The following is a 17,039-nucleotide window of genomic DNA, read 5'->3' as shown; positions in this document are numbered from 1 at the left end:
CCCCTGTGTTTTTAGTTGTGGTGTGCTAGATATCCACAAGGTGACACCTTGTTGTTTGGTGCCATGTCCAGTGGATCCAGGGCTCGGAATTCTCCTGTCTTTAGGAAGATTTGAAGTAGTAGCAGAGAACTAGTCTGGTATTTTATAATTAGAGGACAGTGTCATGATATGATTCAGAGACTTATTGCGAATAGTTGCTATGGTATTTGGATTTTACAGTGAGACAACAGCTCCAGATCTAAATCCATATTACATTTGTCATTCCTTAGGCCACTGCTCTAGAGCCACAGAAAAGGGGAGTTAAATGAGTGATGTGGAGAATTAATCTGTGTAGTGTAGTCTGCAGGGCCAGCGCTTGTGTGTGTGTGTGTGTGTGTGTGTGTGTGTGTGTGTGTGTGTGTGTGTGTGTGTGTGTGTGTGTGTGTGTGTGTGTGTGTGTGTGTGTGTGTGTGTGTGTGTGTGTGTGTGTGTGTGTGTGTGTGTGTGTGTGTGTATGTGTGTGTGTGTGTGTGTGTGTGTGCATTTGCTTCTCTCCAGGGCACGGAGAACCTGTAAGCTTGCATAAAATGGGGGATTTAGAAAGGACATGATAGGAAACAGCCTAACAGGGACAATGACATTGGGATTAACTGTCAGGCTAACGCAAGCAATATTTTCCTGCGGAATTGAACTCAGTTGCTGCATTGTATGGCAAACTAGAATGCAATTACTCAGCCGGTGGCGATTGGAGGAAGGGATGACAATTACAATCCTCTTATGAAAACCGCTGTCTCTTAATGACTTTCAGTTCAGGCGAGCGGAGGAAGCCACTACCAATTAACGCACAGAATACCTTTATCAGGCCTTCATACGCACACACACACACATACACACTGCATAGGCACCAGACTGAGAGAATACTGAGATATCTAGATACATTAAGAGCAGCTCAGGTGTATTAGCTAACTGTTCCATCCAGGACCATAGAGATGAATAAGCCCTCTCTCTGCATCCCAGTGGACTATCATCACCCACCGTGGGGCTGCTGGTGTTAACTGGCTCCCTGGCCTGCTGCCTCTGACAAGCCATTAGTGGTGAGCTGCTCAGCTCTGTCTGGAGGCTGTATTAATTAGGGAAGGGGTAGACAGAACCATCCTGGAGTTCACTGATCCTCAACACCGCTGCCTGCCTGCCTGCAGCCACAAACCGCTGTTTGCTGGTTCTCTTTATTGAAGAGCCATGATGAGGATGTACTGTATGTTGTTTTCTATACAGTGCGGTGGTGGATTTGTGGGTGTGTTACTGTGTAATGAAGTAGGTTTGTGTTGTTTCTCATAGGTGCTGATTGGTGGAAGACTGGCTTTCCTTCTGAAACTGTGAATCATTGGAGTGATACAACATGGTTGTGCAGGCTACAGACAATGTTTTAACCATCAAACACACACAAAGCAAGAACAAGGTGATCTCTACTATATTGAACTCACTTGTTTGCCTTCAATGGAAATGTCTTTCAGCCTAGTTTTAGTCCAGAGATGCTATGCTTTTGAGTTGATACTACAGCAGCATATCCTCATTGGAATTCATTGTAAGTGTAGTAATGATAAGGGGTTGCTGACGGGGGTAAACTTTGTAGATAAATAAATTAACCTAAGAGAGCACAATCCACCCAAGATCATCATATCCTTATTAGATAGGACGAGTTTAATTAAAATGTAATCATTTAATGGACTTTCTAATTAAAATGGAGTTCGCTGATGGTCTCTCTCATTAGCTCGACAGGGTGCAGTCGTGCGATGGCTGCTTTTATAGAACTTGAGAACTCTCTCTCTCTCTCTCTCTCTCTCTCTCTGTGTATGCGTGTAATGTGTAGGTGTCTGTTTCTTAAAACGCTGAGATGTACAGTGTGTACTATATGTAACCAAACTGTTCTCTAAGGATAAACACATGAGAATGAAGCAGTTCCTGATACATGTCCTCAGATCATTGTACAGTCTTCAAGTAAGCTCTCTACAATTAAATCAATACAACTTCTAATACATTTACATTCAACAGTAGAGTAATCACACATTCCTCACCGCTCTTATGCTATTAGATGCACTTACATTGAGAGACTGTCATGCTTTAAAGGCCCGGGGCAGAATATAATGGGGTTTTCCTGTGTTTTATTCAGTACCAGTCAAAAGTTTGGACACCTACTCATTCCAGGGTTTTTCTTTATTTTTACTATTTTCTACATTGTAGAATAATAGTAAAGACTTCAAAAATATGAAATAACGAACATGGAATCATGGAATAACCAAAGAAGTGTTAAACAAACGTATTTTATATTTGAGATTCTTCAAAGTAGCCACCCTTTGCCTGGATGAAGGCTTTGCACACTCTTGGCATTCTCTCAACCAGCTTCATGAGGTAGTCACCTGGAATGCATTTAAATTAACATGTGTGCCTTGTTAAAAGTTCATTTGTGGAATTTCTTTCCTTCTTAATGCGTTTCAGCCAATCAGTTGTGTTGTGACAAGGTAGGGGTGCTATACCAAACTCCATATTATGGCATGAACAGCTCAAATAAGCGAAGAGAAACGACCGTCCATCATTACTTTAAGACATGAAGGTTAGTCAATGAGGGACATTTCAAGAACTTTGAAAGTTTCTTCAAGTGCAGCCGCAAAAACCATCAAGCGCTATGATAAAACTGGCTCTCATGAGGACCGCCACAGGAAAGGAAGACCCAGAGGTACCTATGCTGCAGAGAACACATTCACTAGAGTTAACTGCACCTCAGATTGCAGCCCAAATAAATGCTTTACAGAGTTCAAGTAACAGACGCATCTCAACATCAACTGTTCAGAGGAGACTGCGTGAATCAGGCCACCTTGGTCAAATTGCTGCAAATAAACCACTACTAAAGGACACCAGTAAGAAGAAGAGACTTGCTTGGGCCAAGAAACACAAGCAATGGACATTAGACCGGTGAAAATCTGTTCTTTGGTCTGATGAGTCCAAATTTGAGATTTTTGGTTCCAACCAACGTGTCTTTGTGAGACGCAGAGTAGGTGAACGGATGATCTCCATATGTGTGGTTCCCACCATGAAGCATGGAGGAGGAGGTGTGACGGTGTGGGGGTGCTTTGCTGGTGAAACTGTCAGTGGTTTAGTTAGATTTCAAGGCACACTTAACCAGCATGGCAACCACAGCATTCTGCAGTGATACGGCATCCCATCTGGTTTGCACTTAGTGGGAGTAGATTATTTTTTCAAGACACCTCCAGGCTGTGTAAGGGCTATTTGACCAATAAGGAGAGTGATGGATTGCTGCATCAGATGACCTGGCCTCCACAATCAAATCAAATCAAGGGGCTATATAAATTTATTTATATAGCCCTTCGTACATCAGCTGATATCTCAAAGTGCTGTACAGAAACCAAGCCTAAAATCCCAAACAGCAAGCAATGCAGGTGTAGAAGCACGTTGGCTAGAAAAAACTCCCTAGAAAGGCCAAAACATAGGAAGAAACCTAGAGAGGAACCAGGCTATGAGGGGTGGCCAGTCCTTTTCTGGCTGTGCCGGGTGGAGATTATAACAGAACATCGCCAAGATGTTCAAATGTTCATAAATGACCAGCATGGTCAAATAATAATAATCACAGTAGTTGTCGAGGGTGCAGCAAGTCATTACCTCAGGTGTAAATATCAGTTGGCTTTTCCCGACCTCAACCCAATTGAGATGGTTTGGGATGAGTTGGACCGCAGAGAGAAGAAAAGGCAGCCAAGAAGTGCTCAGCATATGTGCAAACTTCTTCAATACGGTTGGAGAAGCATTCCAGGTGAAGTTGGTTGAGAGAATGCCAAGCATGTGCAAAGCTGTCATCAAGGCAAAGGGTGGCTACTTTGAAGAATCTCAAATATAAAATATATGTGTTTATCACTTTTTTGGTTACTACATGATTCCATATGTGTTATTTCATAGTTTTGATCACTATCACTATTCACTAGTTTTGATCACTTCACTATTATTCTTTAATGTAGAAAATAGTTTAAAAAATAAGAAAAACCCTTGAATGAGGTGTGTCCAACCTTTGACTGGTACTGTATATACAGTATTTTCACACTATGAGGTTGGAATAATACTGTTAAATTGTAAAAATTATGATCATATCCTTTTAGTGTATGAGCTGGTTGAAAAGAGCGACTGAAATGTCAGCCTCTTTTGGTGGGATGGAGTTTTGGCCTGCTTGGTGACATCAGTTAATAGACCAATAAGAAAGAGAGTTCCAAACCTCTCTGCCAATAGCAGTTTGTTTTCAGTTTTCCCCTCACCTCTCAGACCACTCCAGACAGTCTTAGCTAAATTCTTGCTTTAGAAATGTGTCTTAAGCTATTTTTGTTTCTTTTTGACCATTTTAATTGAAAACAATCACAGTAAGGTACTTAACTTTTACCCAGAAATGATTTAATATTGAGATAAAAACAGCTGCATTGGACCTTAAATGACTATGCTACTTGTCTGCCATGGAGAGTGAGTGATGAATATGTGTAGTGTGGTCTGCAGGGACTGTGTGTGTGTGTGTGTGTGTGTGTGTGTGTGTGTGTGTGTGTGTGTGTGTGTGTGTGTGTGTGTGTGTGTGTGTGTGTGTGTGTGTGTGTGTGTGTCAGGCCCGGCTCCAGGATGAAATGCCTGAGGGGGCATTTAAAATGTTAAACCAGTATTGCTTTAGAGCCCTAATAACACAAGGTAGATTGGTCGTGCTACTGTTAAAACATACAAAAATGTATCTGAAATGTAGCCATTAACATCTACAACCATTTCTTGATATAATAACACAAGAAAGATATGTGCCCCACTACCACATTTGTATCCAAAATGCAGCTGTAGCTGCAGTCGGCCTTAACCTCATATGGGCCTACCAACACGCATATATCAGCTTGAGAGGATGAGCACCACTATCTTATCAAAGATTCTTACAGACATCGCTTAACCTGTTGAGTGTAGGGGGCAGTATTTTGGATGAAAAACGTACCCAAATGAAACTGCCTATTTCTCAGGCCCAGAATCTAGAACATGCATATAATTGTCAGATTAGGATAGAAAACACTCTAAAGTTTCCAAAACTGTCAAAATATTGTCTGTGAGTATAACAGAACTAATATTGCAGGCGAAAACCTGAGGAAAATCCAACCCGGGAGTGCTGTTTTTCCTGAAAGCTCTCTGTTCCATTGCCTTTTCCTTTGGCTTCCACATGTTGTGAACAAGCTTTAGACATAGTTTCAGGCTTTTATTTTGACAAATGAGCGAGAAAGATCACATTGCGTCATTGGATGGCTGGGTGCCAGCAGCGTTTTGCATGCGCAACAGCTTGGAGCAAACATTTTCTCTCTCTCTCCTATTGAAGAAGCTACAGTCCGGTTTAAATATTATCGATTAAATATTGTAAAAACAACCTGAGGATTGACTCTAAAAAATGTTTGACGTGTTTCTACGAACTTTACGGATACTATTTTGAATTTTCGTCTGCCCGGTCGTGACCACTCAAGCCTGTGGATTTCTGAACATAACGCGCCAAACAAATGGAGGTATTTTGGATATAAAAATAATCTTTATGGAACAAAAGGAACATTTATTGTGTAACTGGGAGTCTAGTGAGTGCAAACATCTGAAGATCATCAAAGGTAAGTGATTCGTTTTATTGCTTTTCTGACTTTCGTGACCAATCTACTTGGATGCTAGCTGTTTGTAATGTTTTGTCTGCTGAGAGAGATGTCCTTACATAAACACTTGGTTTGCTTTCGCCGAAAAGCTTTTTTGAAATCTGACACACCAGGTGGATTAACAACACGCTAAGCTGTGTTTTGCTATATTGCACTTGTGATTTCATGAAAGTTAAATATTTTTAGTACTTTAATTTGAATTTGGCGCTCTGCAATTCAGCGGAAGTTGACAAAAATCATCCCTCTAACTGGATGGGTGCATCAAGAAGTTAAACTTCAATCATTACAACTATTGGCTACAATTCTGACAATTTTTTGACAATACGCAATGAGCGCCAGGTGCTCAATGTTTTAAGTATGGGAGAGTATCAGAAAAGCAAACTAAGTCAAACTAAGTGCATATTCTACAGTCATAGCTGATGTGTAATGTCCTACATGGCAGTTGGTAACTTGAATCTGCCGTGAATAAGATTAAATGCCCATTCCGAGAACAACACACACTTGTTTTGAGCCCCACATTTTTAGCATGTTATAATGTATGTTTTTCATGTTATTTTGGCATCAATACGTATCACGTCAGTTTACAAACATTGTAAAAATAATATATCATTGAGTTAAACGACTACCGCCCCGTAGCACTCACTTCCGTCATCATGAAGTGCTTTGAGAGACTAGTCAAGGACCATATCACCTCCACCCTACCTGACACCCTAGACCCACTCCAATTTGCTTACCGCCCAAATAGGTCCACAGACGATGCAATCTCAACCACACTGCACACTGCCCTAACCCATCTGGACAAGAGGAATACCTATGTGAGAATGCTGTTCATTGACTACAGCTCGGCATTCAACACCATAGTACCCTCCAAGCTCGTCATCAAGCTCGAGACCCTGGGTCTCAACCCCGCCCTGTGCAACTGGGTACTGGACTTCCTGACGGGCCGCCCCCAGGTGGTGAGGGTAGGCAACAACATCTCCTCCCCGCTGATCCTCAACACTGGGGCCCCACAAGGGTGCGTTCTGAGCCCTCTCCTGTACTCCCTGTTCACCCACGACTGCGTGGCCACGCACGCCTCCAACTCAATCATCAAGGTTGCGGACGACACAACAGTGGTAGGCTTGATTACCAACAACGACGAGACGGCCTACAGGGAGGAGGTGAGGGCCCTCGGAGTGTGGTGTCAGGAAAATAACCTCACACTCAACGTCAACAAAACTAAGGAGATGATTGTGGACTTCAGGAAACAGCAGAGGGAACACCCCCCTATCCACATCGATGGAACAGTAGTGGAGAGGGTAGCAAGTTTTAAGTTCCTCGGCATACACATCACAGACAAACTGAATTGGTCCACTCACACAGACAGCATTGTGAAGAAGGCGCAGCAGCGCCTCTTCAACCTCAGGAGGCTGAAGAAATTTGGCTTGTCACCAAAAGCACTCACAAACCTCTACAGATCCACAATCGAGAGCATCCTGGCGGGCTGTATCACCGCCTGGTACGGCAACTGCTCCGCCCTCAACCGTAAGGCTCTCCAGAGGGTAGTGAGCTCTGCACAACGCATCACCGGGGGCAAACTACCTGCCCTCCAGGACACCTACACCACCCAATGTCACAGGAAGGCCATAAAGATCATCAAGGACATCAACCACCCGAGCCACTGCCTGTTTACCCCGCTATCATCCAGAAGGCGAGGTCAGTACAGGTGCATCAAAGCTGGGACTGAGAGACTGAAAAACAGCTTCTATCTCAAGGCCATCAGACTGTTAAACAGCCACCACTAACATTGAGTGGCTGCTGCCAACACACTGACACTGACTCAACTCCAGCGACTTTAATAATGGGAATTGATGGGAAATGATGTAAATATATCACTAGCCACTTTAAACAATGCTACCTTATATAATGTTACTTACCCTACATTATTCATCTCATATGCATACGTATATACTGTACTCTATATCATCGACTGTATCCTTATGTAATACATGTATCACTAGCCACTTTAATTATGCCACTTTGTTTACATACTCATCTCATATGTATATACTGTACTCGATACCATCTACTGTATCTTGCCTATGCTGCTCTGTACCATCACTCATTCATATATCCTTATGTACATATTCTTTATCCCCTCACACTGTGTACAAGACAGTAGTTTTGGAATTGTTAGTTAGATTACTTGTTGGTTATTACTGCATTGTCGGAACTAGAAGCACAAGCATTTCGCTACACTCACATTAACATCTGCTAACCATGTGTATGTGACAAATAAAATTTGATTTGATTTGATTTGATTTGAGTTAATAAAGCCGCATACAAACATGGCCTCTTTTTTGTTTTCTTGAATAAAGTAGCTCCAAAATGCAGGTGTTCCAGCCTTGCTCAGGGCTTTCTGTGGTGGTTGGGCAAGCCCGCAGAATATAGGGAGCGTTGCGCCGTGATTGGCTCAGTATTCTGTCACTCATGGGGACTTTACGTCACTGCCAAGTATATGAGGAGACCTTGAACATTTTAGCCGTTCGGCTGCTGCCATAGAAGTGCCCATCCAAGAAGGCTCATAGTCATTGGCCACAGATAAAATGATGTCAAATCACGTTATATGTACAGTAGCTTTGACACAACAACTTGGAAATCACAAATTCAACGACTGCGTGTGGTCTGTGTGGCTGTGTGGTCCCAAATCTGGGATTAAGGGGCTCTTTTCCAAGTTTAAAATGATAAACATTCAACATTGACCAGGCTGTCAATGATTCACTTAAAACAACTGTTAACTTGGAGGACCGCCGCGCCACCTTCCTGTTCAAGTGAGCATAGCATGAACAATGTGAGTCCAAAATTGTATTGTATGCTTCTTCATAAGTGATGTAATATGCCAGGGAGATATGTACAGTGGGGCAAAAAAGTATTTAGTCAGCCACCAATTGTGCAAGTTCTCCCACTTAAAAATATGAGAGAGGCCTGTCATTTTCATCATAGGTACACTTCAACTATGACAGACAAAATGAGAAGAAAACAAATCCAGAAAATCACATTGTAGGATTTTTAATGAATTTATTTGCAAATTATGGTGGAAAATAAGTATTTGGTCAATAACAAAAGTTTATCTCAATACTTTCTTATATACCATTTGTTGGCAATGACGTTTTCTGTAAGTCTTCTTTTTTTTAAAGGCAGTAAATGAGGCTGAATGAACTGTTTCGCTGCCAGACAAGGCTCCGCTGATAGCCAGGTGTAGCAGTGGTAAGATGAAGGGACTGCTGTTGGGATTCTGCTGTTGATACAGCTTTATGTAGGCCCTCACAGTTTGTGGGCACCGTTTGTCACTGTTATAGTGAAATTAATGTATTGTTTATTGTTGTGTTGTGTAGTGGCTTTGCAGGCATGCATTCCACTTATTTATTTTTTTGCCCCACCAAGATTTACATGCTAAAATCGTCACTGGATGTTATCCTAGTGCTGTTGTTGGTGCTAGGCCCTGGCTTTTCTCGATATTGTTGGTCAGCAGGCAGCGTGGGGATGGGCGGGTATTACATTTGCTGCTAGGCTCCTCAACCTCGGTGGTCAGGCCAGCAGGCCGCTCAGTGAGCTCGACATTGCACTCGACTTGGTGGTCCTCCATTTTTTTGCGCTTGGCTGTGCACAACCATTTTCAGATATCCATGCTGATTAGCTTGCTATAATTATTCATCTCGTGGTGACCAAAACTTAACGAAGCTAGTAGCTACTATCTAGCCTATTATTAGCTGTCTGGAAAAGTGAACAGCTTTTCCCTCTCTGTGAGAAAAAAAAGTACATTTGAACCCGCCCTGGCTGGGATCCGATGAGCTTCCTGAACAAGGCAATGAAGGCGGTGACTTACGACATTCTGCCCAATTAAAAGGCATTTAGGGATTTGAACTACTAAATAGTACATTATTACATCCCCCCCTCTTCAGATCATGAGCGCACACCCGGCGTAGCCTCTGTCCTGGTCTGCACTACTGGCAGGCCCAAAACGCTACATTGGCAAAACCGGGATTGTAATTGATATCCCATTTGTTATGTTTCTAGGGAAACAAAACTGGCGGGGCACAAATTTTATGCCCGACTTAGAGTCAGCTTTGGTGTGTGTGTGTGTTTGTGTTTATGTGTACAAATGTAGGATGTTATTTTGAGACGGTTTGCTACAGCAGGAAACGTGAATTACTTTGTGGTTTATAATCAACCCATTTTGTTTTTGTAGTGGTTGATAAAGGTTTTCGTTAGGGCAAATCAAGTCTGACGTTTTAAAGTGGAAATGACGAGCTTTAGAAGCCTTTTTAAACCTTGAATACACTACAAGTTCATATTTCCTGCAACAAGAGGGATCAAAATAAGATCCTGCATCTGTGTGTGTGTGTGTGTGTATGTGTATGTGTGTGTGTGTGTGTGTGTGTGTGTGTGTGTGTGTGTGTGTGTGTGTGTGTGTGTGTGTGTGTGTGTGTGTGTGTGACTGACAGTGGTGAGGGGAGGGAGGGCGTGAGGATCTCTGACGTGATGGAGCTTTTATGTCGCTCATGCGTGACTCCCTCTGTCCCCCCGCTGCGTGAACGATGAAACAACGGCTGTTTTAGTAGCGAGTGAGTATTGCTGACACCGCTTAGAGAGATGGAGATAAAGAGAGAGAGAAGTGGGGGGGGGGGGGGTAGCAGTCGGTGAGAGACAGAAATAGAGAGAGAGAAAGAGCGAGAGATAGAAAGAAAAAGGAGCAGTCTGGGACAATCTGCGAGTGAAAAGTTGAGACTGTGCTGTTCCTATCCAACCAAATACAATCTCCTGTCTGTCCTGCACTTGTCTTTCACAGGTTGATGATGAGGCACCTTTTTAGGCCCAATCTAGCAAGCAGCTGCTGTTTAGTTCTGCCCTCTCAGTAGATGATTGGCAGGGATGAATCTGAAGAATGCTCAATGGAGAGCTCTCACTTTGCTTTATCAGGAGATGGAGACGGCAATACAGATTATAATCAGTTGCTTTCTTAAATGCTGCCCTAGCCACTATTTCTCATGCAGCACAGTAGCCAACATGTCTTCTCTTGTTTCGTATTACAGTACATTTAATGCAGTGAGTGAGGTGGTGCTTGAACTCTAGTACTTTCGGCTTTGTGTCTGCCTCTGAACCAGGAAATTAGGTTTTTCCCACAGCCTCCCTCTATGATGCTTGTCTCTGCTCGGGGATCTGTCCTCTCTCTCTCTCTCTCTCTCTCTCTCTCTCTCTCTCTGCCTCTGCCTGTCTCCACTTCTACCTCAGTACAGCCTGCATTCCTCCAGTCCTTCTGTACCTTTGCTACTTCAATAAACAGTGACAATTTCTGAGAGCTCTGTGTGGCTGTGAGCATCCACACAGCTGTAGCATTCACTCCAGTCCACACAGCACCCCCATGCCTGTTACAGAGTGGGTCAGCCCACCAACCCGAGCTCACCGCTGTGGAGTGACATGGTACATCCCGCTGGTACAGTTCTTAGAGCGCGGTCATTGATTCCAGAGTGAGCAGTCTCCTCTCCTTTCCGCTCTGTTAGGGTTGCAGAGAGACACTGGGAAGGAGAGATTAGAATAAGAGAGTCTCCGCTGATTCTGTTTGTTTGAAGGCATTCCCCCCCCTCTCTCGCTCTCTCTCTCCATCTTTCTCTCTCTCTCTCTTTCTTTGTTGTCTCACTCTCTCTCTCTTTTCTCTCTTTTCTCTCTCTCTCTCTCTCTCTCCCTCTCTCCCTCTCTCCCTCTGTCTCCCTCAGTCTGGTACCCTGTTCAAGAGTGAATACCACAGCCTAAGACGTGAGTATAGGGCAGCCTGCCTTTTTTGTCTCTCTCTCTCTCTGTACATTTTTTATATAGGAACCCTCTCTCACTCTCTTTCCTTCCTTCCTTCCTTCCTTCCTTCCTTCCTTCCTTCCTTCCTTCCTTCCTTCCTTCCTTCCTTCCTTCCTTCCTTCCTTCCTTCCTTCCTTGTGTGGTAGTAATTAAGCACATTGATGATGTGTAAGCGCATATCGAATGTGAACACTGTATGTTTATTGTGCCTGAATTTAAGGTGAGAAGTATTATCCTTTTGATGAGCACGACTGGAACATATTCCGTGCGCAGATACCTAACAAAATTTGTTCAAGGATGCTCGATTATCTGTGCAATAGAAGGGAAGCCTCATAGCACACAGGCAGTAGCAACAGGAGCATGTGAGGATGTTGATGATATGGGTTGATGTGATCTAAAGGTAGCTTGCGTGTGTGTGGTGAGCTGAGGTGATTGAAGAGGCTATGTAGATCAGTATCTGCCAGGAAGGCAGGAATCAATCAGATTTTGCAGCTTGGGCCAGAGCAACTACAGCCTCTGTCACTCACACACTGGGAAAGACAGAAAGTGGTGTGTGTGTGTGTGTGTGTGTGTGTGTGTGTGTGTGTGTGTGTGTGTGTGTGTGTGTGTGTGTGTGTGTGTGTGTGTGTGTGTGTGTGTGTGTGTGTGTGTGTGTGTGTGTGCGCGCGTGCGTGCGCGTGCATCTGCGTGTGTGTGTGTGTGTCATAGACTGTATGGTTGTTGTGTGACCCTTGTGCAGTGGATGTGAAACAGAAGGTTGCTAGTTCGATCCAATCTCCCTGCTTGGGGCAGAAGAGAATGCACTCTGTTACACTTGCAACATACAATTGATTTCCAATAGTTCCACAGATTTCCGCATTATCACATGATGCGGTCCACTATTATAGTTTCATTACATTATAATAAAAAAAACAAGCTACTATTTATCCGTTTGCCTCGCTAGGGTCATACTCCTGATGTTATTTCCTTCCAACTGCTGAAAATGAATGTCCCCATACAATCACTAACCACAGTGCATAAAATATATTCTCTTACCACTCTCACTCTTTCTCTTTCACTTTCTCTTTCACTGCGCTGTACGTGTTTCTCTAACAATACAAAGTAATACAAAAATGAATAGCCCTGATCATTCATGCAAAATTACCCATAAGCAAGCTGTGAGTGTTTCCGTGACCTGACAGCGATATGAATCTCCACTGTTGGCCGATTAATAGCTGCCAGCCAGGCAGCTAACAGACGGCAGGTGACGGTCCTCATAAACCCAGCACTAAAAGGGTAATGCACTACAAACAGCAGTGTGCCTTTCTTTCATAAACAATGCTGCCATGGGGTGTCACTTCTGTCAGGGCGGGCTGTTGCTGCTGCCGGAGTCTGATGTACGTTCAACATTGTGTCGTGTGCTGCTGGCTGGCTGGCGCTTTGACAGAAACATACAGTATTGCCACCGATGCGACTTCATTGGTGTCAAACATGAAGGGTCTTAGGGGCCTTCAATGATAACGGCATTGGATTTTGTTTGTGCAGTGCTTTTCCCTGGTTCTCAAAGTGTGTAGGCCTATATTGTGTAGAGTAACTCACCTGTTATTCAGAGATGAGATCACCAAGTCACCAAGTCACCAAGTCACACTTACTTGAGTTTAGAGTACGTTTTAAGTCATAAGATCCAAGTGTCAAGTTGAGTCCTAAGTAGAAAGGGTTGAGAGGAGTCAAATCCAAGTTCTGTATTGTCAAACTATGAAATTATAGCTATAAACTGCAATGTGTGTTTGATTGAATTGCGCCCTTTGTGTGGACTAAGACAAGTGATGCTGGATGGACAGGTACAGTAGAGAGGGTGAGGAGAGAGGAGGTAGAGAGAGGGCCTGTCAGTCAGGCCCCTGGGTGAAGTTGAGGGAGTATGCAGCTCTATAGTGTTGACAGACCTTTTAAATACATGCAACATAGACGTTGCTGCATGACAGTTAACCTTCTAAGATAAACATAGCATCATTGAAATAAGCGGACATCTGTCAGTGCATCTGTCAGGTCAGTTAGTGAGACCAGCAGTAGAGAGGAGCAGCTCAGCCTTCAACACCATAGTACCCTCCAAGCTCATCATCAAGATCGGGGCCCTGGGTTTGAACCCCGCCTTGTGCAACTGGGTCCTGGACTTCCTGACGGGCCGCCCCCAGGTGGTGAATGTAGGAAACAACATCTCCACTTCACTGATCCTCAACACAGGGGCCCCACAAGGTGCTACTCAGCTCCCTCCTGTACACCCTGTTCACCCATTACTGTGTGGCCACACACGCCTCCAAATCAATCATCAAGTTTGCAGACAACACAACAGTAGTAGCCCTGATTACCAACATTGACGAGACCTGGCGGAGTGGTGCCAGGAAAATGACCTCTCACTCAACGTCAACAAAACAAAGGAGCTGATCGTGGACTTCAGGAAACAGCAGAGAGAGCACGCCCCTATCCACATTGACAGGACCGCAGTGGAGAAGGTGGAAAGCTTCAAGCTCCTCGGCGTACACATCACTGACGATCTGAAATGGTCCACCCACACAGACAGTGTGGTGAAGAAGGCGCAACAGCGCATCTTCAACCTCAGGAGGCTGAAGAAATTCGGCTTGGCCCCTAAGACCCTCAAAAACTTTTACAGATGCACAACTGAGAGCATCCTGTCGGGCTGTATCACCGCCTGGTACGGCAACTGCACTGCCTGGAACCTCAGGGCTCTCCAGAGGGTGGTGCGGTCTGCACAACGCGTTACCGGGGACACACTGCTTGCCCTCCAGGGCACCTACAGCACCCGATGTCACAGGAAGGCCAAAAACATCATCAAGGACATCTACCACCCGAGCCATGGGCTGTTCACCCTGCTATCATCCAGAAGACGAGGTCAGTACAGGTGCATCAAAGCTGGTACTGAGAGATTGAAAAACAGCTTCTATCTGAAGGCCATCAGACTGTTAAATGGCCATCACTAGCCAGCTACCACCCAGTTACTCACCCCTGCACTTTAGAGGCTGCTGTCCTATATACATAGACATTAAATCACTAGTCACTTTAAAAAATGTTTTTAACTAGGCAAGTCAGTTAAGAACAAATTCTTATTTTCAATGACAGCCTAGGAACAGTTGGTTAACTGTCTTGTTTAGGGGCAGAATGACAGATTTTTACCTTGTCAGCTCGGTGATTTGATCTTGCATCCTTTCGCTCTAACCACACCTGCCGCCCCACTTTAATAATGGAACACTAGTCACTTGAATAATGTTTACATACTGCTTTACTCATTTCACATGTATATACTGTATTATATTCTACTGTATTTTAGTCAATGCCACTCCGACATTGCTCGTCCTAATATTTATATATTTCTTAATTCCATTATTTTACTTTTAGATTTGTGTATATTGTTGTGAATTGTTAGATATTGCTGCACTGTTGGATCTAGGAACACAAGCATTTCGCTTCACCCACAATAACATCTGCTAAATATGTGTATGTGACCTATAACATCTGCTAAATATGTGTATGTGACCTATAACATCTGCTAAATATGTGTATGTGACCCCCCCCCCCAAATGTTTTTTTATTTGATTTAGAAGAAAATAAACGGGTGGAAGAGAGCAGTCTCTTGAGAGAAAAAACAAATGACAGTAAGCCCTCTCTCTTGCTCTCACGTTGGATCTTGGATGGCTACTTTGACAACATCTGAGTGGACATGTGCCGTAGAGCTTTTTTCATTAAAGATTTGAGAAATGTGGAACCTTTTCCAACACACAGCATGGCTCAAATGAGATCAGGAGGAGAAAGTAGAGAGAGAGAGAAAAAGGATGAATGGGGAGAGAGAGAGAGAGAGAGAAAGAGATAGAGAGAGAGAGAGAGAGAGAGAGAGAGAGAGAGAGAGAGAGAGAGAGAGAGAGAGAGAGAGAGAGAGAGATAATGGGTCAGTTCTGGTCAGGGAACTCTGCATTGACAGACAGGTACATGTTGGAAGGAGTGAAGCAACATGACTGTGGGAGGCAATTAATTTGACTCTGGCAGACAGAGGGCAATTAGGCTCAGAGTCCTCTCGTTAATATTTCCTTCTGGGAGAGTGTATGTGTGTGAGTGTGTGTGTCTGTGTGTACGTGCGCGTGTGTGTGCGCATACCAGTATTTGTGTGTCTGTGTGCGTGCATGTGAGTGCCAGAGGTTGTAAAAGGTCAGACACTATCTGGCAGGATATTCTGCTCACCTGTCCAACTCCATTCCAATTTCCCCAGGGGGGTTGCTTTACAAGGACACACCTGTCCTTACACCTGACATTACTGAACCTCTAAATGGATATGACTTTATAGCCGTCGTTGTATTGTGTTTCAGATAGGACCATGACTGGGGAACTGAGGCCAAGTCGCCCAAAGGCAGGAACCAAGAGAGCCAGCAGTGAAGCCTTCGGGTGAGTCCAGATTCAGCCTCATTAAGGTCACGAACCTCACAACTACAGATATAGGATGTTAATTTGAGTCACTTTTCTACAGAAAGAAAACAATAATGCATCAACAGTAAATGTGAATTGTATTATAATTAATGGACATTTGCAGGATAACTTTGTAAAACTGGTAGTGTACTTGTGGTTTAAAAAGGCTTCTGAAGTCTGTAATTCTTTACATTTCAGACTTTACTTTCCCTTACGAAAAATGTACCAACCCCTACAAAACTGTCCATTAATTATAATCCACACAATAATTCACATTTTCTGTTGATGCAGGATTATTTTCCTTCTGCAGCAAACTGGCTCAAATTAAGATCCTACATCTGTAGCAGTTTGTTGTTAAAACAGTATAGTTACCAGGGTGTTGTTGTAGTATTCACTGTTACTTCACTACATGTTTGGCCTTGCTGAATGTGGCTCCATAGTCTGTCTGGAAGCTCTGGGACTGGGAGCAGCTGCTGCAGAGGAATGCCTTTGTCAGGCTGATTCTGTACAAGGTATCCCAGCCCAGCCCATAGCTTATCCCAAGCCTTAAGCCTGGTTTATACTAGGTCTAACGACATGTTTTAAAGTGACAATCCCAAAGTTTGTATATAAACACAGCTAGCCAACACCCCCCAGATCCTTCAGCCATGCTTCCCTAGACAGATTACAGAGGATTAGCAGACATCAGAACTTCATCACTGGTCTGATGGTCTGATTAATGGACAGACTAACGATTTTCTTTAGGTGAATGAGAGTCGGACCAAAATGCAGCGTGGTGGTTATTCATGTTTTTTTAATGAAGAAAAACTATACATGAATAAACTAACAAAATAATAACTGTGCGAAAACCTAAACAGCCTATCTGGTGACAACAAACACAAAGACAGGAACAATCCCCCACGAAACACTCAAAGAATATGGCTGCCTAAATATGGTTCCCAATCAGAGACGATAAACACCTGCCTCTGATTGAGAACCACTCCAGACAGCCATAGACTATGCTAGAACACCCCACTAAGCCACAATCCCAATACCTACGAAAACCCCAAGACAAAATACACCACATAAATAAACCCA

General features: G+C 43.6%; 1 protein-coding gene across 2 annotated transcripts in view; it reads left to right on the top strand.

Annotated features, from left to right (window-relative positions):
- Positions 1–11,055: 11,055 nt before the first annotated feature.
- LOC110493153 (RNA-binding Raly-like protein) overlaps positions 11,056–17,039 on the top strand; it is a 56,924-nt gene continuing 50,940 nt past the window's right edge. Inside the window, exons 1-2 of one of the 2 annotated variants that reach the window (XM_021567425.3) lie at positions 11,056–11,477; positions 15,866–15,941. In XM_021567425.3, coding sequence (XP_021423100.1) covers positions 15,874–15,941 — 68 coding nt within the window. In that variant the 5' untranslated portion in view covers positions 11,056–11,477; positions 15,866–15,873. The remainder of the gene's footprint in view (positions 11,478–15,865; positions 15,942–17,039) is intronic. The other variant, XM_021567421.3, reaches the window with a different exon arrangement.

This window comes from Oncorhynchus mykiss, chromosome 2 (genome assembly GCF_057628025.1).
Source record: "Oncorhynchus mykiss isolate SJ-2025 chromosome 2, ASM5762802v1, whole genome shotgun sequence".
In the NCBI taxonomy this organism is placed as follows: Eukaryota; Metazoa; Chordata; class Actinopteri; order Salmoniformes; family Salmonidae; genus Oncorhynchus; species Oncorhynchus mykiss.
The sequence above is the reverse complement of the archived record's forward strand: the minus strand, read 5'-3'. Positions and strand labels throughout refer to the sequence as shown.